Here is a 23,338-nt window from a genome sequence, read left to right as displayed (position 1 = left end):
ACACTATTAACGGGGGGCAGGTGCCAGAACTGGTACCCTTGAGTACCCCCAGAAAAACAGCATTGGTATCACATCTTCCCATAGACTCCAGAGAGTCCCTTCTGCTACTATAACATTTTCCTTTATACATAGTCATTATACTGCTAACTTAATTCCAACGTTTGTGAGTTCTCCAGAATCAGAGCTTCCTTCCCAGGAATAAAGGCACAAAGTTCCTGGGTTTGTATCATTCCCAAAGAACATGTGATTGCCATTGAAGGGATTGCACTGGAAATAATGTAGCAGGAGTTTCCCAGTTTTAAAGCTTCTCCATCCACAGGAAAAACATCTAGCCCCGTAAGTAATGATGAGAAACCAGTCACTCACTGCTCTTGGAATTAACTGAATAAAGTTCACTGAACTAGTTCAAAATCTCTGAACTACATCTGAAATCAATTATTAATTGCCAGATGTACTAAAGCTGAATTGAGTTCATTTGGGGGGTAGAATACTGAATGAGTTCATCTTCACATTTATTCCCTTCTCCTTCCACTTCCCCACCCCTAAGCAGGAGGCCCAGCCTCTTAGCTTTCATTTTAAAAAATGTTAGTCAATCATACATTTATAAAGAAAGTTAGAAAGCAAAACATGGAGGCAACGTTCTATGGCTTACTAGGAAAATAAGGAAGTACTGCTATTGTAAAGGACACTTAGTCACTTAAAACTGAATATATTTTTAGCCACCACGAAATGATTCTTGTGAAGAACTACTTGCTTTTGTGTCTTAGGAATGACTTTGATGCTTATTTAAATGGCAGGTTATGTGAACTTTCAAAGAAGTGTTAGCTTAAAATCTGAGTAGATGTTGAACCTTCTTGACGTGAATGAGGTGTATTTGAATTTGCATTTTAGGGAGGCTTTAAAAAGACTATTGGAAATTAGAGAGATTACAGTTTGGAAATGAAGAGGAAGCAGACTAGAGAAAAAGAATTGATGAACCAAGAAATGAAAATTGTCAGGGAAGAATGTGAAACCAGAGTGCTCAGGAATAAGGGACGAGTGGCTTACTAGTTTATGAGAAACAGTTGTTTGCATTTGCTTGCTCATAAATGTAATTTAAATAAACAGATCACTTCCTAGTATAGGCCTTGGCGTGCAGCATTTTACGGTTAAAATAATAAAAAAGGGAATATTAAGCTGCTGGTATGTCAAATTTAACAAAGGAACAGCAAACCTTTTCCTGTTATGAAAAAAAACGGAAAGAAAATATTAAAGTTTCTCAAGAGGATGTTTTTTAGTTTATTTTTGTTTGAAGAAAAGACAACATGTGTTTGGCAGAAAATTAGGGGTTTTTTGCTTTCATTCCATTTAAGAATGTGATGATTTAGGGCATTATCCCATCTTTGGGAGAGTGAAGGATCATAATTTGGGAAGCCTCTTAATTTTTTGTACATTTCAGACAATAAACAGGCACCAGGTCAACATGAATCTTAAGCATGTGCCAGATTCATAACACTGTAGACAATGGATCTATTAAAAGAAAGGCCCATTAAAACATTTATTTGATTGCTGTACCTTGCTGAATCAGGTCCATGCATTGTTTTTAAAATTCCTGCAGAAAAGAAAAGACCAGAGGCCAATTTTATTCTGAGGCAAAAGGAATGCAACTTGAAGAGCTTTTCTGCCAATGCTGAACTGACGCCAGAAATTTATATTGCCATTTCTTAAATCAACTTTTATTCTATTCTGATCCTTTATTTCCTCTCAAGTACCGTAAGTCTCCATCCTAACTGCTAAATGTTTCAGTTCTAGCCCGTTCACCAGGTTTGGTTCAGAGCTAAGGTAACAGGAATCTCATCGTCTTACTGAAAATGTTTCTGTGAAGTTTTGGGCTTGTTCTAAAGCAAATGAACCATTCTTCTAATTTCATAGATTTTATAGAATCGTAGAGTTGGTGAAAAATCTGCTCAAGGGCTATTTATCAAATACAACTGTCAGGGCTCCTCCAGACTTGCTTACTGAGAATTCATCCTGATTTTCTTGCACAAACATTGCATGGAAGTTAGGCAATGTCTAGTCTTTATTGAACATTCATTCTCATTTGTTTATAGGGAGGTACGTATGCTATCCTGATTTGCTTGTTTGGTGGTTGTAGGTCTTCAGTCATTTAAGCCACACTTTTTAGTGCATTTTCCCATGGCTTTCCTACCCTTTAATCCACGTTAATTGCATAAACCTACATTTTTCAGTATGTGATTGAATCCCTTTCACAAAATAATGGCTGTCTGGAGGCAACCTTCTGCAAACGGGTGAGCTCCAAGGGCAAATTTAGATCACATGCAGCCTTTTAGAAAACCCAGTGCTATGTATTTCAGGTTTCTCAGTCTCGCCAAATTTGCAACCTCCAGCCCATGCAGCTAACGGTAATGCAGTCGGAGATCCTGGCATGTATCAATCACACAGTGGGGACTGTATTACTGTGCATTTGTCTAAAATTGCCGCAAATAATGGCTTTCTTGCACCTTTTTTTAATGAAATGAGTGGAGATGGTTAGGCACACAAGTTTTGGGGGCTATTAATTACATATCAATCGGTCATAAATTCTGAACGCCTGTCATTTTCAAGAGGTTGGAAGGAAGAAAAGGATCAAGGGCAAAAGTGACAATGTCAGATTCCCATATTTCTGCAATGAGAAAGTGCAAACGAGGACCTTTCCCCCTCCTCACTCTGCTGCAGTTTGTAGCATCATAACAATGGGCTATGCTGCTTCCATATGTTCCAAGTGAGGATTATACCAGGCAGCAGAAGGGTGTCACAACTGAGACACAGCAGGTTGGGTACATGACTTCAAAATGACACTGGCCTGCAGTTAAAGTCTAGTGTGGACCTGTCCCAAGAATCAAACATTCCTTTGATGTTGCTGGTTTTACAAGTGTAATCAGATTGAGGCTATTCCTGGAGTTTTGTGTGATATTTAATGCCATTCATTAATAAATAACTTGGCGTGCCTCACCTTGTGTTGACATTTTCAACAGGCTATAAAACGTTGGAATGGCTCTGCAGGAAAATGCAGTCTTAATTCAGAGCCTTCTAACAAAATTTGCTAAAATGTGGACATCTAGTGGCTCCACCTATTATTGCAGTCTTCTTTCAACATGCAACGTATTGACAATATTGAGAACTGATTTGCTGCTGGGAGCCTTTGCTTGTTTTTTCCTCATTGGCTCAGTGGATAAGCAGGGTGTGGTGGTTATTATAGCATTGCTTGAAGGACAGAAAGTATTGTACCATTTAAGAACCGCCCTCCGAAACAGATTAATGCTGCAGAATTATTGTTTTTAATACTTATCTCAGAGATATGCAAAGAGAGATTCAATGCCAAATGCAGACACCCATTTATTAGCAGCAGCTAACCAATCACAGGACAAGGCTGTGCTGAAATAACAACAGCAGCTCCCGGTTCAGTTGTAGGCATAATTTAAAGTGCTGGTTTTAACCATTAAAGCCCTTGACAACTTTGCTCCAGGTGATCGTAGGAACTCTGTTCCAGGGATGCCTGGTAGACCAGCTCCAACACTGCTTTTAGGAAACTGATAAAACTTCTTTATTCCATCAGAAATTTTGGGGGAGACAGTGAACCAGATTAAATTTCAATAATTGAGGCCATTTTATTTGCTGCTCAAATTATGATTCTAATTTTTTAGAGTTTGTTTTTGTGACTGTTGAAATTATTGTGCAATGTTATAAGCCTTCCTGAGGACTCTGTAGAGTTATGGGGTGAGATATTTTGGCATATAAACTATACATAAGGTATAGAATCTTTGGAACTCCCTGCCTATTGACATTAGCCATGCTCCTTTGCTGTACTGTTTTTGGCACCTGCTTAAAACATTTTCGTTCCCATAAGCTATTTAGACACGTAGTTGTTGACATGTTTTGTCCACTCTGTTTCAGTTAAAAACAACCTATTCTCATTCTCAGTCCAATTCAGTGCACATATTTCTATAGCCCACTGCAATAAAACTATGGGGAAGTTAAACTATTGTCAAATCTGACCTGGATAAGTAAATTCATATTTTATGCCTTCTGCCATTGACAGTTCTGCAGGGGAATGTAATTACCCTTGACAATGGCTTTTATTACTTTGGAAGGAAGCAAACTCATGGCATAGAGGTCAGTGAACTGCTGTCAGCCTAAACTGAATTTGTTGACACATGTCTATTTCCAGCAACAAATGGGCACTTAACATTTTAGCGCTTACAAAATCAGATTATACTGCTAAACTTACTGTATCTAAAACAAGTCCAGCTTTTCATTTCCCAAGGCATTTCAACAATAGGGAGAAGGGTAGCTCTGACCTGTAGGACAGCAATCCTGACACCTATTCAGAATGATTATCCCATTCTCTGAAAATAGCTAGTTGTTATTAGTACAGCTGAAAAAAAATACTTCAGGGTTAGAGAGAGAAAAGCCATGTCCTCGTTTCTTTTCCCCTCTCCTCCCCCACCTGTGAGGAAGGGGTAAAAATATGCTGAAAATGTCCCATTTTGAAAGCCTTTGCTTTTTTCAGTTTCACAGATTCATGAATTGCCAAAGTGGTAAGTATAACTGCTATTTTTCAGGGTTTTAGAGTGATGCAGGTCATATTCACATCACACATTTAAAGCACATGGCTTACCTCCCAAATAATCCTAGGAACTGTAGTTTATTAAAGATGCTAGGAACTGAAGCTCTGTGAGAGGTACTGTTGCATGTCATCCCAATCTCCAAGCAGTGCAAGATTCTAGGAGTTCCAGTCAATGATCCAGGGTTCGGTTTCCTTTGAATGAGGGACAGTGGAGACTGTGATCTTTAGGATACAGTATATGGTTTATTCACACCTATATACAACCTGAGCCTATGGTAGAGGGACTCACAACATTAACATTCCAAGAAGGTTGTGTTTCTCCTAAACCCAAATCTTGGATTACAGCAGAAATCAGGCATGGTTGTGGCTCTCAGCTGCCCAGCCTGCTTCTAGCTCTCACACACAACTCTGGTTTTTGTACTTCTAACCAACAGACAGTTAAGGGAGCGGGATCCAACCATTTGCTTTCTGGCACATAGCTACTTCCTTTGCTATCTTAATGACCTACACATGAGCCATTACTAAGAAGTTTGTCAGACTATTCGAGCGATTGAATCTTTGTTGGATCCAGGAATTAGAAGGGCCTCAGGCATGCAGCCTATTCCATCCCAACAATACAGTTCCCATGATTATTTTGGGGAAGTTGGGTGCTTTAAATATGTGGTGTGGATGTGACCAGATATGCTATTTAAAAAATTAAAAAATAAAGGTCCCCTCAAAAATTAGCTTTAAAATGGTAGGGATAGCGGAGTTACATATCATCAACAATATCTAGATCTCTATGGTCGGAGCAGGGGGATAAGAAAGTTTATCAAGCGGAATTGACTATGAAACTAAGAGGAAGAGACGACAACTAATTTAAGGAAGAATGGAAGATGTTTATTGCATATTTACAGAAGCAATGTACACATTAGCAGGGTTTTAAGATTATTTGTAATTTTGTTAGGAATGGATAATAGGGATTTTAATAGGTTAAAATTTAACAACAGACATGCAGTATGTTGATAAATAATAGAACCAAGGAAGGGATTAGAGGGAAGTCAATTTGTTTTGCTTTTGTATTGTTCTTGTTTTTATTTTTGTTATTTTTGGAAAATCAATAAAATGTTACTTTAAATATATACGGTATATAAGATTAAGTTTATCAAGCAGTAATACTACATACAATAGGAAAGTCCTATCTTGTCATAGAATCTTGAGAGTTGGAAGGGACCTCAGTGGTCATCTAGTCCAACCTCCTGCAATTCAGGAATCTCAGCTAAAGCATCCATGACAGATGACAACCCAACCTCTGCTTTAAAATCTCCAAGGAAGGAGAGTCCACCATGCGTTGTGGGAGTCTGTTCCACTGCTGAACAGCTCTTAGTTTCAGAAAGTTTTTCCGGATGTTTAGTTGGATTCTCCTTTCTTGTAACTTGAAGCCATTGGTTCAAGTCCTACCCTCCAGAGCAGGAGAAAACAAGCATGCTCCCTCTTCTGTCTGACAGCCCTTAAGATATTTGAAGATGGCTATCATATCTCCTCTCACTCTCCTCTTCTCCAGGCTAAACATACCTAGCTCCTTCAAGCGCTCCTCATAAGGCTTGTCAGTTGCCCAAGAATCTACAGAGCGGCCTATGCTGAAAAGCAGACTCCTCCAGTAAGCAAATGTAAGAAGTGCTGGTTTTGTTTTTCAAATACCTTTCAACCAGCACCCATTTTGCCCTACACTGCACATCGTTCCTTAACCGACATGGTTGAACAGGTTGATGTGGAGAAAGAAGAGGGAACTCCCTTGGGAAATGGAGGATTCTTAAACTTAGCTGCCACCTTTCAAAAATAAGGTCTGCCACTTCTGCCACGGAACAAGAGGAAGCGGGGAGAGAAGAGGAGCATGAACGCTGATGCTGCCGTTCTTTTACACCCAGTACTTAAGAGCAGACACGCTACCCCATGGGTAGGCAACCTAAGGCCTGGGGACCAGATCCAGCCCAGTCGCCTTCAAAATCCAGCCCACAGACAGTCCAGGAATCAGTGTGTTTTTACATGAGTAGAATGTGTGCTTTTATTTAAAATGCATCTCTGGGTTATTTGTGGGGCATGGGAATTTGTTCATTATTTTTTTTCAAAATACAGTCCGGCCCCCCACAAGGTCTGGGGAACAGTGGACCGGCCCCCTGATGGAAAACTTTGCTGACCCCTGCGCTATCCTATCTACATTCATGCGGGAGCAAAGCCCACATAGCAGACGTGTTCAGGATTGGCACAGTCTGGGTCACTTTGGAATAATCTGCAACAGAATCCCACAATTCTCAGGCGCAAACCCCACTCTCTTCAACGGGGGCTTATTCTCAGGTGAATAGGTGCTAGGGTTGCAGCCTACAGTCTTCAGGCACCAAGTGGGTGGCCCTTTCCAGGGTGCCCCCCACCCAAGCGCTTGGGAATCAACTTCCGACTGGGGCAGGGGGAGGAGTTCCGACTTCTTAACAATATTCCCAGCACCAAGGTAGAAAGATTACAGAGCGCATGCGTTTTCTTTCCCCCACCCCCGCCCTCTTTACGCGTTGCCGATTGGCTGCGTAGTTTTCGATTCGTCCTATTGCCGCAGCTCAACGAGCCAACGTTACGACGTTCCTATATGTAGACCTCCGGTTCCCAATCGCAGCGTGGAGAGTCTGCCATACGCGGGGAAACGATAGCGGGGATTAGTGCAAGAACCGAAGAACGACACCCTGAACGTTAGAGGCTTCCTTGCTAGGGTAGGACTTTGGGAGAAACAGCTAAAGAGAGAGACTCACTCAGTGAGCAGCATTGCCTAGATAAGCATGATGATGGCCATTTTACTTTAAAGTCTGAATTTAAGGCTGCACCTCTTCTACTCTTGCTTCACATATGGAGGACGCGAGTAAGAACCGGAAGTGATAGTTACATGACACGCTTCGTTTTATTTTTACCTCTTTGGAAGCAAGAGGCCTTTCCTGCTTCCGAGGCGGAGGAGTCCTTTCTGCATGTGCGGCGGGGGAAGAGCCGCTTGCATTCTTTCCGCTGCTCGGGTTCAGTTCGCTGCTAGTGGCCAGAGAGGTGCTTTGGTTAACCTTCTTTGCAAGAGGGAAGAAGAGCCAGCCAGTTAACTGCGAGCTTTGTGCGGGGAGCTGTCAAGAGCTTTTTCTCCCTCCCATTTGTCTCTTAGGCAGAACTGGGGCTTGGCAGGGGGTTGGAGTAGATGACCCACAGGGTCCCTTCTACACAAACCCTCCCGCTTCCAGAGCCCTCTCGTTGGGTGTGCTTGTACCGAGGAGGGTGTCCCTAGTGTCCCTCTTTGCCTTTTGTCCTCAGGAAAGGGAGAATGGGAGAGAGGGACGCAAACATCCTGGGATCCTTCTGTGTCCTCTTTTTCTCTCTCTCCCCACCCCAAGTCCAAAGGGGCCACTGATTTCTTTGCTTGTAATTTTTATCGTATACTTTAGAGGAGGCATTATTTTGCTGAGCGTGTGCTCAGCATGCATGCCACTTTGCCACTTTAAAAAAGCCTCTCTGGGTGACTTACAAGGTAATTGAAACCATCAAGAGAACAAATAACATATTTTAAATTTCTGCACAGTTTTGGAACTAAACTAGCACAATAAAAACCCAGAGTTGGCCAATCTCAGGAATATGGCAGGGCCAGATAAGTCTTCAACATTTCTAAAAATTTCAGTGGCGTGGGACTATCTTGGGGGAGAATTATATAATTTATTATTATTATTATTATTATTATTATTATTATTATTATTATTATTAATATAAAGGCACCACCACAAAAAGGCAGGTCAGTCATGCCCCAATTGGTGATGGTGGAGGCACTGGCACCCAAAGTGTGTCTTCAGCTAATTATTCAGGGAGGGGGAAATAATGGAAGACAGTAATTCTTTATGCAGCATGCCAAAATGTACTTTATGCAAAAGCTCTCTTTGTATGATAACATCTTTTTGTGGGTGTGGATAAAGGCAAGGCAGGCAATGGAGCTTAAACTACCACCACTTTTGGGGACTGCCAGTCCCTGTTGAGAAGAACTATCAAGGTACCCCATGCCGGAAAATATTTTTCAGTGTAAAAACAACTAAATGAATACATAAAGAAAGCTCAAGAAAATGAGTTAAGACACTTGGTACAGAAGAGAGTGCAAACACTCCCAGAGTCTTTCCCGAATATGTGTGTTGTAATTTTGTTTGGTTTTAGCGCTTTGAGTTCCTGATAAAATACTATTGTCATATTCTACCCTTTCAGTATTCCAGCTCTTAGAGTCTTCCAATGTGTTAAGCCTTTTTGGCCTGTGTAACCCAAGGTGAATAGTTTACAAGGCCTCACTGCTCACCAAGAAGTAACCCCAGTAAGTTGTCTTGCGTTAATCTGGAATACAGATGGGAAGAGGCTGTTTCTGCAGGAATATTAAGACCGTGAATCCCATGAGTTACTGTGTATATTTGAGAATCAAGGCACGAGTATATATATTTCCAGAAAGAGTTTGAGTTGGTGTCCTGCTTTTATGCCCCTGAAATCAATTGTTCTGACCAATTCAAGGGAAAGAATGTTACTTTAATGGTTCATCAAGCATACCTAATAAGTGTCTGACTTTAAAAAATATTTCACAAGTTTTTCTTCCCTTTCTGTTCTTTGTCCTTAGATGACTGTTGTTAAAGTAGAAGGATAATACAAAATGGCAGAAGCAATTTTCCACCCCCCAAGAAGGAAGAGAAGAGTATATGAATCATATAATTCTCCGTTTCCTATTTCTTCCACCGGAGAGGGAATTTACGGAAGAGATTTCCAAATATGCCAGGCTGAAATTTTAAATAATAATGTAATTGTGAAGAATCCTGAAGATATAGAACATCTATATAGTATGGTATTCTTGACTTTTGTTTATCTGTCTAATGCATGACGCTTCTGACATTGAAAAGATTCACCTTGGTTGCCAACACAATGGATTTTTTAAAATGTAATTAATATTCCGAACCAAATAATTGTCAATCTAGTTAAAATACTGTGTATGTGTGAAGGTGTGAGGTGGGGAGGGGCAAATCAGTCAAATAATCACATGGGTCCTGTATTTCTATCTGGAATGGTTGAGAAGGCATCAACAGCAAAATAAGGTTTATATTCATGAGCACTATACTGTACTGGATTGTGTGTTTCATAGAAACTTGCTAGTGTGTGCTTCTCTTTTAAAGCCATCCCTGCTGGTGGCCCTCGATACAATTTGTGGGAATGAATTCAATAGCTTTTAAGCACTATATGCCTATTTATTTTGCCTGTCCTGAATCTTCCAACACTCAGCTTCATTGGATGTCCACAAGTTCCTGTTATGAGAGGAGGAGAAAACCTTTTCCTAATCCACTTTCTCCACACTACATAGAAGATAACTTGTCTTCAGCATCAGAGTAACTGCGCTCAGAGAGCTTGTGTTTATTGACTGACTTTCATATGCTGGAAGCTTTCTAGTTTAAAAAAGATATGACAGTGTGTGTGATCAATAATGCAAAGAATATCAAATGCACAACTGTGGAACTGTTGGTAACACAGATGTCTCATTCTTCTAGGGATTTTTTGGGAAAGGTATTCTTTCCAGAAGTCGGCCGGAATACAATATTTCAGATCCTACGTTGGTTGCTAAGTGGCAAGGTAAGCTAGTCTGAAACTGAATTAAAGGCATAAAGTGTGCATAATGAACTCTTTTGATTGGCTCAATTTTTGGTCCTTAAACCCTTAAGGCCCTGGAAAACAGCATTTGCAGACACAATATTGCAGCAAATGTTGTTTGGATTCCTCTTATGCAGAGAGGGTAGCCAGGAAGACAGATATATTTTTCTATGGTGTAGTGGTTAAGAGCGGTAGTCACGTAATCTGGGGAACCGGGTTCACGTCTCCGCTCCTCCACATGCAGCTGCTGGGTGACCTTGGGCCAGTCACACTTCTCTGAAGTCTCTCAGCCCCACTCACCTCACAGAGTGTTTGTTGTGGAGGAGGAAGGGAAAGGAGAATGTTAGCCACTTTGAGACTCCTTAAAGGGAGTGAAAGGCGGGATATCAAATCCAAACTCTTCCTCTTCTTCCTCTTCTTCTTAGTATGAATGCATTATTTGAAGCAAAATCCAAACTGTCAGTACAATGCTATCCGCCTTTCCACATAGATAGCTTGGGGAGGTGGGGGGAACAGGGGAGAAAAAATGGCCCATAGATGTCTCTCCATCACTTCCACTAGTGGAGATAAGCGCTGCTGATGGGGCAGGGAGCAAGGCTGTGCCACAAGGGCTACCCAAGTTCCACCCTAGTGAATGGAAAGCTACCAGGGCTAACAGCTTTAGATCCAAAATTGCATGGATTCCCTGAGGGGTCCCATTCTTTGTTCCCTTGTCTATGCCAGCCTGGAGCTGCCGCACAAAAAAAGGGGGAAATCTCCTTTCAGCCTTCTGCCCAGAAAGCAGCAGGACTTTGAACGTGGAGGTAGATCTGCTGATCCACTCCACTTTGCTGCTCCCAGCTGGGTTTTGGGTTGCCCTGTGTGTTGCGGAATCAATAGCTAACAATTCTGCTTTTATTGCAGATGTCGGGTTAAACATGCCGATAATCTCATCAAAAAAGTAAGTGTGGCTCCCCCCCCCTTTTTCCCCCTCCTGTGTCTGAAGCTTGAACTGCAGTTCCTTGGTACCAGGGAGGTCCGACTGGCACCTTCCTTATACACCTTTGGGTGCCAGGCGAAGATGTTCCCCTTTAACCAGGCCTTTGGCGGATTGACATCCGATACCCTTTTAAATCTTTTGTGGAAGGGAGGGGGCGTTATTGGTTTGTTTTTGTTCCTATTTTTGTTATGTACAGTGGTACCTCAGGTTAAGAACTTAATTCGTTCTGGAGGTCTGTTCTTAACCTGAAACTGTTCTTAACCTGAGGTACTACTTTAGCTAATGGGGCCTCCCGCTGCCGCCGGAGCACGATTTCTGTTCTCATCCTGAAGCAAAGTTCTTAACCCGAGGTTAGCGGAGTCTGTAACCTGAAGCGTCTGTAACCCGAGGTACCAATGTATTTTGGGTTTTCTATATTGTAATTTTGTGCTGTGAACTGCCCTGAGATCTATGGGCACAGGGCAGTATACAAACTTAATAATTATAATAATAATAGTGAAATTGAAGTTTGTTAGGGGTGGCTAATGTGGTGCTTGAGGGAGCACATGGGCCTGCAGGGGGCTTTTCTGGCACATGTAGGGGCCCCTCCCCCTGCTGAAATTAAGCGCAAAAGAATCATTATTGTGTAGCCCACAGAAAAGGTCTTGGTGTGTGCTTGGTTGCAGGACGTCTTATGTGGTGCTAAAAACAGTTTCTCCCATTTGCAAGTGTGTCCGCAGGCCTCGGAAAGATTGGCAACCCCTGTGTTTCCTTTTTTATTCCAGGTACCAGCGTCATGTAGAATGGGCTAAAAGCCTCATGCGGGAGCAAGGACTGGATGACTTCACAGTTGATGCAGCCATTCTGAATTATACGCAGCCCGTTAATCTGAGAGAAGTTGAGCAAAATAGTGAGGCTGAGGAGACCATCAAGATGGAGACGGCTGAGGATGAGTCAAAGCACGTAGTGACTTCTTCTGAAACAAATGGGGATAAAGTAGCTGGCCTGGAAGGTGGTCCATTTTTTGACCCACTAGCCGAGAATGACTCTAATGAATCAGATATAACAGGCTCTAAACCTTTAGCTAAAAGACACTTGGCAAAACTGTCTCCAGTCAGTGTGCATCACAGCTGCAAGCCAGAAGGTTGTATTAATCAAGACTATAATAATGAGTGTGTGTTAGTTCAAGAAGAAGAAGAAGAAGAAGAAGAAGAAGAATCAAATTTATGTCTGAAAAAAGAGGTAAGAAATCACACATAAGGTCACAAATTAGTCCATTGCTGTTTTTGGAGGGGCAACTTTTGTTAACAAATTATTAAAATAACATTTTGCCTTTTCAGTGACATATTTCTGACATAGGCAGTAGGTGTAATCATTTATCCCTTTCTGCTGAAAGAAATCACTCAGCTGATCTCCATCACTTGAAAGCCATTATGGCATTTATGCAGTAGTGACAGGTCAGTTTAACAAGTAAATTGTGAATCTTGGAATTCACACGGCACATTAGGACATGGGAGAAGATAAGCCAATGCCATCAAATGAGGTGTGCTAAGCAGAGAGAGAAAATTATTCAGGAGTGAATAGGCATGTCAGAAGGAGATTTTATGGGAGAAAAGGAATACGAAGTATCTTGCTGGCAGGCTCTTAGCTAGGTAAAAAGCTTAGAGTTGTGACTGCGTCTTTGTAACTTTGGTTTGCTACTTTTCTTGCAGTTAGTCAAAAAAGAAAGGTTAGTGTGCAGAAGGAATCCATTTAGGATCTTAGAATATTTGCAACTCAGTCTAGAAGAGGTAAGTTTGGAAGACTGTCATACTTAGTAATTTGCCAATGTAAATATATAACTTTGGTATTTGCATGGTTTTTGTTTTTAAGAAAGTGTGGATAAATTTTGGAAGAGGAAAAATTATAAATTCAGTCTTGCAGAATTCTCACATGATTGGCCTTTCCAGGTGCATTTGTACTACTGGTCACTAGAGCAGCCACATGATATTGCCCACCACTTGCTTCCAGTTGGATTCATATTGAATATGGCTCATAATTCTGATAAACTGTGATAGCTGCTATGGCTGTTGCAGGTCCTTTTTGACTCCTCCACAGTCCCAGGCATTCCTTGATGGTCCTTAGGACGTCACTGCCCAAGTCCCTCCTCACTTCGCAAATGATCATTTGTACCTCTCCTTTCATTTTGGAAAACTTATTCCCTGCCAAATCCCCTCCCTTTCTTCAGCAGTCCACTCCTCTTACCTAGCACTAACGTACACACTTGCTGGGGGTGATTTTTCTTTCTTTTAAGGACTGCTTCCATCCCAAGGCTAAGCTCTTTTCCCTTCTGTTGCTAGAATTGACAACACGAAGAATGAAAGTCATATTCTAGTGAAGGGTTTTCCCTCTCTCAAAAGATCCTGAATAATCTTGTTGCTCTTGCTCAGTTCCTGGAATTTACTTAGAATAATCTTTTGAAGGATTGTGCTCATTGGGTAGATGGACTGCAGCAAAATCTTCTGTTTGTCTGCTCAGAAGCAATCATGTAAATGATAGCAACCTTGGATGTAAATGGGAGGGCTTTTATTATTATTATTTGAGGATTCAGCAGTCCTGTTTGTACTGATGAGAACTTAGCTCCTATTATTTGATGAAAAGTATGATAGTGTGAGCAAATGCATGGTTTGACTTTTCCCACTTCCCTTTCCACCCCCCTACCCTTGCTATGCAAAACATGTCGGTGCCAGTACTCTGTAATAATGTATATAACATACACAAAATAATTCTAACTACTGTGATTTTTTTTAGGCCTTTTTCTTGGTCTATGCTCTAGGATGTTTAAGTATTTATTACAATGAGGTAAGATGGTGCCTTTAGTCAATACAATACAAATCTTTATTACGGTCATAGACCAGCATAAAAGGGTGGGATACAGTCATTTGAAATCGGAAAAGCATTTTGGAAAGCTAAAAGGTATTAAAAGAGAAGGTTGATATAAAAGTCTATAAGAATTTAAAAGAAGCTAAAAGAAGGGATAGGAGGATTGGACGGGTGTGGAAGAGCGTAAAAGGCTGATTTATAAAAGACTTTAACTATTAATTCATGGAGCACTCCGATACGTTCCTTAAATCTGGTTTGTGGCACAGGTCATCCTCCGATGAATTTTGAGCACTGCTGTGCAGAATCTAGCAACATTGTGTGTTGTAGCAGGATTGGTATCTGAGAGCAGCAGGGAGGTATAGAATTGCCCTATGCGCCCTGGGTACTTATGAAGTAGTGGGGAAATCAGGCTAATAGGAATGTCTCTGTAATACAGGCACTAGAGAAGGACATGCTCCACCGTTTCTATTTGTCCCGAGTCACAGGGACATTGTCTCCCAGGTAGTTAATCTTCCTGTATCGACCTTCAGTGACAGCATGACATCGAGCCAGGGTAAAAGCCCTTCGGTATTTAGGGACTTCAAGTTAACCAGGGCTATCGACTGTCTGGCTCCGAAGCGCCCTCTCCGATTGCATGGAGCCTGGACAGCCCCGTGGTTTTCTTCGGAGCTGAGGGCGATGAAACAATCGCTGAGACGGCTAGAGCGTCGGTGGCAGAAAACTCACTCCGAATCTGACCGGACACAGGTTAGAGCTCAACGTCGAGCCTACCAAGTGGCGATAGCGACGGCGAAGAAGACTTTCTTCACCGCCTCTATTGCATCTGCAGAAAATAGTAGCAGGAGACTCTTTCAGGTGGTCCGCAATTTAACGGAACCACCTTTACCACCGGGGCCTTGTAAAGACCCCAAGATCTCCTGCAACGATTTTGCAAAGTTTTTTGCAGATAAAATCACTCATATTCGGAAGGAGGTAGACACCACCGTGGGAGCAGGGCTGGGGCGGGAGAGTGCTGGAGCTCTGTCTGGTCAAGTTGCATGGAATCAATTTCAATCCGTTACCCCCGAGGATGTGGACAGGCTGCTTGGACGCGTGAAACCAACCACCTGTCTCCTTGATCCTTGCCCATCCTGGCTAATAAAAGCAAGCCGGGAAGGGTTGGGCGATGGGCTCTGCGGGGTGGTGAATGCTTCCCTCTGTGAGGGAACATTCCCAGATCCGCTGAAAGAGGCGGTCATTAAACCGCTTCTTAAAAAACCATCTTTAGACCCGGCCAGTATGGCCAACTATCGCCCAGTCTCAAATCTTCCATTCTTGGGCAAGGTGATTGAGCGTGTGGTTGCTGAACAACTCCAGGCACACCTGGAGGATGCGGACCATTTGGATCCCTTCCAATCAGGGTTCAGGCCTCATCATGGGACTGAAACTGCCTTGGTCGCACTGGTTGATGATCTCCGGCGAGCTAGGGACAAAGGTGAGAGTTGTTTCCTGGTTCTGCTGGATCTCTCAGCGGCCTTTGATACCATCGACCATAGCATCCTTCTGGACCGTCTAGAGGGGCTAGGAGCTGGGGGCACTGTTATACAGTGGTTTCGCTCCTTCCTCCTGGGCCGTGTTCAGAAAGTGGTGGTGGGGGATGAGTGTTCAGACCCTTGGGCCCTCACTTGTGGGGTGCCTCAGGGTTCCGTCCTCTCCCCCATGCTTTTTAACATCTATATGAAGCCGCTGGGAGAGATCATCAGGGGGTTTGGACTGGGTGTCCATCAATATGCAGATGATACCCAGCTCTACCTTTCTTTCAAATCAGAACCAGTGAAGGCGGTGAAGGTCCTGTGTGAGTGCCTGGAGGCGGTTGGAGGATGGATGGCGGCTAATGGATTGAAGTTGAATCCTGACAAGACAGAAGTACTGTTTTTGGGGGACAGGGGGCGGGCTGGTGTGGAGGACTCCCTGGTCCTGAATAGGGTAACTGTGCCCCTGAAGGACCTTTTGCCCCTGTTGACCTTTAAAGCCCTAAACGGCTTCGGCCCAGTATACCTGAAGGAGCGTCTCCACCCCCATCGTTCTGCCCGGACACTGAGGTCCAGCGCCGAGGGCCTTCTGGCGGTTCCCTCATTGCGAGAAGCGAAGCTACAGGGAACCAGGCAGAGGGCCTTTTCGGTGGTGGCGCCCGCCCTGTGGAATGCCCTCCCATCGGATGTCAAGGTGATGGACAACTACCTGACATTCAGAAGACATCTTAAGGCAGCCCTATTCAGGGAAGCTTTTAATGTATGATATTTTAGTGTTTTTTGGTTTCTGTGGAAGCCGCCCAGAGTGGCTGGGGAAACCCAGCCAGATGGGCGGGGTACAAATAATAAATTATTATTATTATTATTATTATTATTATTATTATTATTATTATTATTATTATTAGTTAGATGTTCCATAGGGGAGACAAAGTACCTGGTGGATTCCTTGGCAGTAAACATTGGGAGTCCTGGCGAGATCCAATTGGTGGCTAGATCCAATTGGGTGCCTTTAGTCTGTAGTAGTAAGCTGTGTGTGAGTTAACCTGTTGCGTGTGTTGCTTGTTACCATAAAACAACAAACACTTTGTAATAGTTTCCAAGGCAACTTGCACCATGGGTAATTTTTCCTTCTCATATACTCTTATGTTCTCTGCATAAACGTAGACAGTCTTTGGTTACAATTCTGCATTAGTTGCGTATGGCCTTTGAACTCTGTGGGTTTTAATTCCCTGTGAACATGCATAGCATTGGATTGTAAGTTCCATTCATTTTAGGGGGCTTAAATGGGTATAACAGAGCTCAGGATTTTGTATAATGCTATGAGAATAAAGCTTTATCCTAAACTTTTTCTGCATCGTGTAGTTGAGTATACCGTTTGGTGTTCCATTTCTGACTGCTGAGTTCCCTAGACTAGATGCCCTGGAACCTATTTTTAATAGCTTTAGCTACACCGCAGTTCAAAAGCTAGATGGCATTTATGCTTAGACTTGCATGACAAACTTGACATTTGGCTTCTGTCCTCTTTGTGCCTTCTCCCAACTTGAATAAAAGATAAAATACGCTGCTCTAGAAGTGGCTAAGATTGTTGACTTAGCTGCCAATAATAGTAGGTTGCTTTTGTACACTGTAATTATAGGAAAGCATCTGGTTGTGTTTTTAGGCACCTTTATCTATTCTGAAGCTATGGGAAGTTTTTAGCGAAGCACAACCCAAATTTAAGGCTACATACATGGCATATCACTACTTCCGTAGTAAAGGATGGGTCCCTAAAGTTGGCCTGAAATATGGGACTGACCTCTGTGAGTATTTTCCTTTCATTGATTATAGTTTGCAGTAGAGGCTGGTGCACACACTGCGGATCCAGTCCTTTTTATGTGGTGATGCACTGTCCCCTCCCATTTCCACAAGGACAGGTTTTCCAACTCATGGCCTGCAAGCACAGGCCATAAGTAGGGGATGGTGCAGTCAATTCCCAGGTAAGACCTGGGGACCAATTTTGACCTGCATGCGTTTGATGTTAGACATGCAGGCTAGAATTCATCTGTGCCATCCTCATAGTGATGGGCAGAAGCAAGAAAGTGTGCTGGAAAGAGGGGTGGGCAGGTACTTTTGCATTCCCCCTCCACATGATGACTAGATTGCTATCACCCAGACCGACCCATAGATAGCCTTTGTGATATCGTTTTCCCCGTTACTTGATAACAAAAACCACTGGACCAAATATGGTTAGTGCAGATTGCAGAACGTAAGAGAGGCCACACACTGGAACTGTGTGATGAAATGGATATTGCAATGATGAAAGCTGGTGGAGCTTTGTGGGGTGGGGGATTGGCTCAGCTAATCGTCTCACAGTGCAGAAAGCCTGCTCCCCAACTTAAATAGGCTATTGCTCATTGTCTGGTTTGTTTGTGCAGATGTGCTGCCCATTCATTTGACTGTAGCTTCCTTGAATCTTGAGCGCTAATGTCTTGGTGTTCCCATTCTCTGTTGCCTCGTTTGAATAATAGATGTGCACACAGCAGTATTTTTTGAAAGAAATGTTTAATTGATGGCCTGCTGTCATCTGTAGGAGGGAAAAGCTTTTTACCATAGGCAAAAACGAGTCTGGTAATCTCCTGGGGGTGTTTATTGTCTTGTGGAGCACATTTAATATACAGAGCTCTTTACAGTCTTTCCTCAGTTCATCTCTTCCAGTTGTCCTTCAGGCCTATGAGCATGGGGAGTGAGACCCTAGCCATTTACCTGGGCAAGTCCTGGTGGGGATTTACCTCCCATAACCTACTCTCACCCCCTCCTTTCTAAGAGGAACAGACCCAGCAAGGTATTGGCTTGCCTGAGCATGCAAGAAGATTAATTACATCACTGTCCCTCTCTGAACGCAAATGATGATAAAAGAATGCAACATTTTAAGCAATTAGTTTTCCCAATAAAAGAATGTTTCACTTCTCTTTTAGTCTGGGGGACCAACTTGCTGTTAATTACTATGGTAATCCCTTGGCAGCATCAACTGTGCTGCATTAGTTACTGCTCCAGATTCCTCTTGGTCCGCATTCAGTCTTTTGAGTGGAGCCAGTATGCTTTGGTTCCCAGGACCATTGGCAGCTCTCTTGAGTAAATTGCTCTGCACATTACGTCCCCAAATGCTGTGCATGCAGCTGTGACCTCCTCTGCATGTGTTTTCCCAGACTGAGAACCTCATCTAGGAGCAGGTGCAACCTTGGTAAGATTGTTGGCAAGCAAGTGAGCAGCCGGAGGCTGGATTTAACCCATCTCTCTTGGAATAGATCACTCTGTGGCTGTTTTTAGATCCTTATGTGTTATGTTTGCTAGTTGACTTGGAGTGACATGAGTGGGGTTTTTCCCCCTGAAGGTGGCACTGTACAAGTAGTTAAAATATCTTTATTCCCAGTTACCTGATTAGGATTTTTATTTATTGTGAGCAGCTTCAGCTCCCAACTGCGGTTAGAATAAAAGCAAACAACCCTGATCCTATTATATTATGGTTTAGATTTTCAAAGCTGAGTAATGGGAAAGCCACGTGTCCTACATTAATATGATTCAAAATGAAGAAAGCATGATTATTTCTAGTAAGTGCTTGTTTTGTTTCTTTTCTTCCCATTGCAGTGTTGTATCGAAAAGGTCCTCCTTTTTACCATGCCAGGTATAGCATTCAGATTTGGATATTACAGACAGACAGATATGCTTAAGTGTTATGCTTAATTCTTGCATCATTAGCACTGAAGGAAACATGATTGCATTGGGAAGGGACAGGAGATTGACATTTTTAATAAGTACTCTGGGGTACAAAGCAAGTTTGAGTACAAGTTTTCCTTAGTGGACTCATAAGATATCTAACAGAGTGACTCTGGAAAGCAGCTTTGAGTTTGGGTAACTGGATGGAGGGCTAGACAAAATAGCCTGCAAGGTGGCTGTATCTTTTGCTAAATGGTACACTTTAAAAGTATGAGAAACGCACTTGTTGCTCTTTTTTTCCACTCTGCTAAAGTGAAGCTTCAGCTCTTAAGTAAATTTTAGCTGAGGACTGTACCTAGTTTTTAAATGCCAGTTTCACCCCATCATCCTAAAAAAGTTTCACTTTGCTTTGTCTTCCAGTTACTCTGTCATTGTGGAATTAGTTAACAGTGACTTTGAAGGGTCACCACACAGACCTTTCAGCTGGAAGTCTTTGTCTGGGTTGAACAGGACTACAGCAAATGTTTCCAAGGTAACATAGACTCAGCTAAGCGTTTCAAAGCTACAAGGAAAAGCATTGTGGAGCAAAGGAAAGGTGCTACAGTGGGGGCACAAAAAGAGATAATGTGAAGTTGTCAATTATAGCCATAAATAAGATAAATGAGATACTGATCAATTGATTTGATTGATCCTCCATGTGTGTGACCTATCCTGGGTTCAGCTGTGTTTCTTAGTGTCACCGAAGCCGCTTCAAGTATAGTTGTACCTTGGAAGTTGAAAGGAATCGGTTCTGGAAGTCCGTTTGACTACCAAAACGTTTGGAAACCAAACGTTTGGAAGCTCCTGCAGCCAATCAGACGCCGCGGAAGCCCCGCCAGACGTTCAGTTTCCAAAAATAGTTCACAAACCGGAACAGTCACTTCCAGGTTTGCAGCGTTTGGGAGCCAAAACATTTGAGAACTAAGCTGTTCAAAAACCAAGGTATGACCGTATTTGCATGGGGAACTCTTACATTCTGGGCCATCTGCACCTTTTCTTATTCAGTGCTAGCCACTGATAAGAGACAGTTCAGAGAACTTCCCAAGTTTCAGGGAAGAGAGAAGAAACGCCCAATTCGAGTAATCAGGGTGCCTTAAGCCCTATGTGCACTTATCTCAAAGTAAGGCCCAAAAAACATAATGGGACTTATTTCCAAGTAGAGAGGTGGAAGTAAGATTGCAGGGTTAGTGTACATACATGCTGAATTTCAAATTTCTAGCTTACGGGGAAGTACTTTAAATATTTCAAGTCAAGCACATTCAAATTTCCATTTGAACACTTATGTAGTAGCTGGGATGCGTTGGAATACTTGCTTATCAGTTCTCAACTTTTTACCTGAAACCTTCCACATTTTAGTAACCTATCTAAAACACACTTAGTTTATTTTATTTTGTCCTACACAGCATTCTTTAAATTGGCATAACCCCCATTATACACACTGGGAAGGGTACTTTTCTGGAAACACGCAACAGAGTAATAAGAACTGTAGATAAAGTACTTATGCCTAGTACTTCTGATTAGAGTTGCACATACCTACACACACAGACCGGTCTCTCATCGCTGCAATTTCTTGTGAAATTTCACTTCACAAACTCGAGTTTGAGGCTCTTTGGAGCTTCCCCCAATACAGCAAGAAGAATTGCCGTAGGTAGGAATACAAATTGTGTCCACTGAAGCTTTCCACAAAGGAACCCTGGTCTTAGAATCGGGGAGCAAGCGAGTGACCTGTACATAGCCATCCAATTGCAGACCACACCCAATGTGATTGTGGTTGGATGACAATTTGAACCCAGATCTCCTTGATCCACATTCAGCGTTATATTCATTGAAGCACATTTTGCCTTACTACCACTACAGATGTAAAGAGCAAATCTTACACTACATGAATTTCGTACATTTTAATGGATTTTTTTTTAACCACCAGGAACTCATGTTCTGCTATTTGATTCGGCCACCTGATATGACTGCAAAAGAAATGTTGTCACCAGAATGTCTCAAAAGAATTAAAGTTCAGGTATGCAAGTCCTGCTCTGATTTGTTTTCTGAAGTCACTGACTGCCTTAAGGTATCCAGTTCTCTGGATAGAATGTAGACCATATTTTAATAATTTATTTTGTAATATTTGAACCTTTCCTAATTCAGTATATATATGTAGTAACTTGAGCTGGGTATACCACACATGGCAATCTGATTTGAGAACCTAGGGTTAATATCTGGGAATGCAGTAAAAATATTTTTGCCTGTGCCTGAATTGTTAGAGTAATTGTTGAGCAATTGATTATTCGAGCTAATTTATATATCTCAAAAGAGCAGAATGAGATACATCATTTGCCTAACTTATGAGGCTCCTTCCTATAGATGTTACAGGAGCAATGAGGCATCTAGTTACATTGATATGCTTTCTATGCCATTTCAGTAGCAGGCAAATTACTCTTGAAAAAGTAGTAATAAGAAGTAATGCTCTAGTGTGGTCAGAATCCTAGAAAACAGTACAACATAATGCCTAAGATTTGAAGTTTCTAATCCGACACTCCCAAAGGAACTTCGGGCACCTGGATCTTGAACATCAGCCCGCTATGCCACATAATACACCTCTTTCACTGATATGGGAAAGACAGGCGAAACACCAAAATCATATTGTACATGGCTCAGGTCTTGGCATACTGAAAACAGAAGGTGTGCTGACGTAGAATCATAGAAATGCAGAGTTAGGAGGGATCCCAAGTGTCCTCTACTCCAAACAGCTGCAATGCAGGAATCTCCATGACTGATAGCCATCCAGCCCCTGCTTAACAACCACCCGTGAGGCCACCACCTTCCGAGGAAGTCAGTTCCACTATGGAACAGCTCTCACCGCCACAATGTCTTCCTGGTATTTAGTCAGAATCTCCTTTCTTGAGTTAGGGTTAGAAATGTGTCAGAACAAGAGAGACCAAAGTTATTTGTTTTTCCATTGGTTGTGTGTGATTGAGGGATAAGGACAAACAAGGTGAATGGGACTGGGGGTGCTACTGTGGTGGACATGCATGTACGTTGATGAGCTGCTGCCTTATCCCAGTGGGAAGCCCAAAGGGCACTTCTGCTACAGTTAAATCATACTGGGTTAACTAGGGACAAGAACAGTGAACAAACTTTTTTTTTCCATTTATACCTTTTTAGTCGTCAATAATCAATGACTTTTTTTAGGAATTGATTCTAAACCGTTGGGTCTCATCCCATGAGCGCAGTGAACAAGAAGAGCTGTGATAAAATGGATTGCGGAAACATGACAACAAAGTAAATAAAATGTCAAATGTTTACTCTTGTAGAGCTGTCTGTGCATGTTGTATTACACACACACACACACACACACACACACACACACAGTTTTTGTTTTGTTTTTAAATTAAAACCTAGATGGATACTGACAGATATTCTCTGAACCCCGAAATGTATTTTTTGTAGTTAAGTTTTTACCTCAATATTCAGTACATTTTATTTTATTGCTATGGCTAGTGGCTGATGCAAATAAGATTCTTCTTCTTCTGAATCTATTTTGTCCATGGAGAACGTTAAATTTGTGTTCTTGGTCCACCTTGTCTTGATATTTCTGTGAACTTTAGCCATTCTGCTACAGGTAATTAACCAAACTTTAGCTCAGGGATAGGAAAGTTATAGCTCTCCAGAGGTTGCTGGACTACAGCTGACTATTGGCCATGGTGTTGGGGACCAGCAATATGTGTAGAGCTACAGCTGCTCCACCCCTGCCTTAACTCCTGGTACATAGTTATAATTACTTTGGAAGCAAGAGGTGTTTGTAGAATGCAGATCAATAATGTTGAGAACGGCTTAGAGGAATGCCTGTTTACTCAGAGGTAAATCCCAGTGAGTTCAGTGGGGCTTACTCCACACAGGACTGTAGCACGAATAAAGCCGTGTTTGTTTCGAATCAGAAACACACCTAGGATGTTTTCAGTTTTCTACCTACCATTCTTTGTAAACTAACATTGCTATAGAGTAAACGTGCAAATG

General features: G+C 42.2%; 1 protein-coding gene across 5 annotated transcripts; it reads left to right on the top strand.

Moving 5' to 3' along the window:
- The first annotated feature begins 7,519 nt into the window (after positions 1–7,519).
- On the top strand, positions 7,520–22,624 carry TSEN2 (tRNA splicing endonuclease subunit 2). 5 transcript variants are annotated; one of them, XM_081176900.1, is made up of 13 exons: positions 7,544–7,666; positions 8,852–8,954; positions 9,249–9,470; positions 10,165–10,246; positions 11,168–11,204; positions 12,008–12,464; positions 12,935–13,012; positions 14,013–14,063; positions 17,256–17,394; positions 19,220–19,256; positions 19,709–19,820; positions 21,252–21,341; positions 22,514–22,624. In XM_081176900.1, the coding sequence occupies exons 3-13, from the start codon at positions 9,282–9,284 to the stop codon at positions 22,571–22,573; spliced, it is 1,332 nt and encodes a 443-aa protein (XP_081033026.1). In that variant the 5' UTR covers positions 7,544–7,666; positions 8,852–8,954; positions 9,249–9,281; the 3' UTR covers positions 22,574–22,624. The 5 variants fall into 5 exon arrangements, with proteins under 5 accessions (XP_081033025.1, XP_081033029.1, XP_081033026.1 ...); XM_081176899.1 differs by lacking the exon at positions 8,852–8,954 and having other exon boundaries at positions 7,520–7,666; XM_081176901.1 differs by lacking the exons at positions 7,544–7,666; positions 8,852–8,954 and adding an exon at positions 7,675–8,135.
- Positions 22,625–23,338: the final 714 nt, after the last annotated feature.

This window comes from Podarcis bocagei (genome assembly GCF_964188305.1).
Source record: "Podarcis bocagei genome assembly, chromosome: 2".
NCBI lineage: Eukaryota > Metazoa > Chordata > Lepidosauria > Squamata > Lacertidae > Podarcis > Podarcis bocagei.
This window is presented reverse-complemented; position numbering and strand designations above follow the sequence as displayed.

What these genes read in the sequence shown, in the direction of transcription:
- TSEN2 (XM_081176899.1), top strand. Translation starts at nt 9,282, where the DNA reads ATGGCAGAAGCAATTTTCCACCCCCCAAGAAGGAAGAGAAGAGTATAT. An exon ending in TGCAACTCAGTCTAGAAGAG is followed by an intron (nt 13,013 to 14,012) that starts GTAAGTTTGGAA and finishes GATTTTTTTTAG; the next exon opens with GCCTTTTTCTTGGTCTATGC. An exon ending in CTACAGCAAATGTTTCCAAG is followed by an intron (nt 19,821 to 21,251) that starts GTAACATAGACT and finishes TTTAACCACCAG; the next exon opens with GAACTCATGTTCTGCTATTT.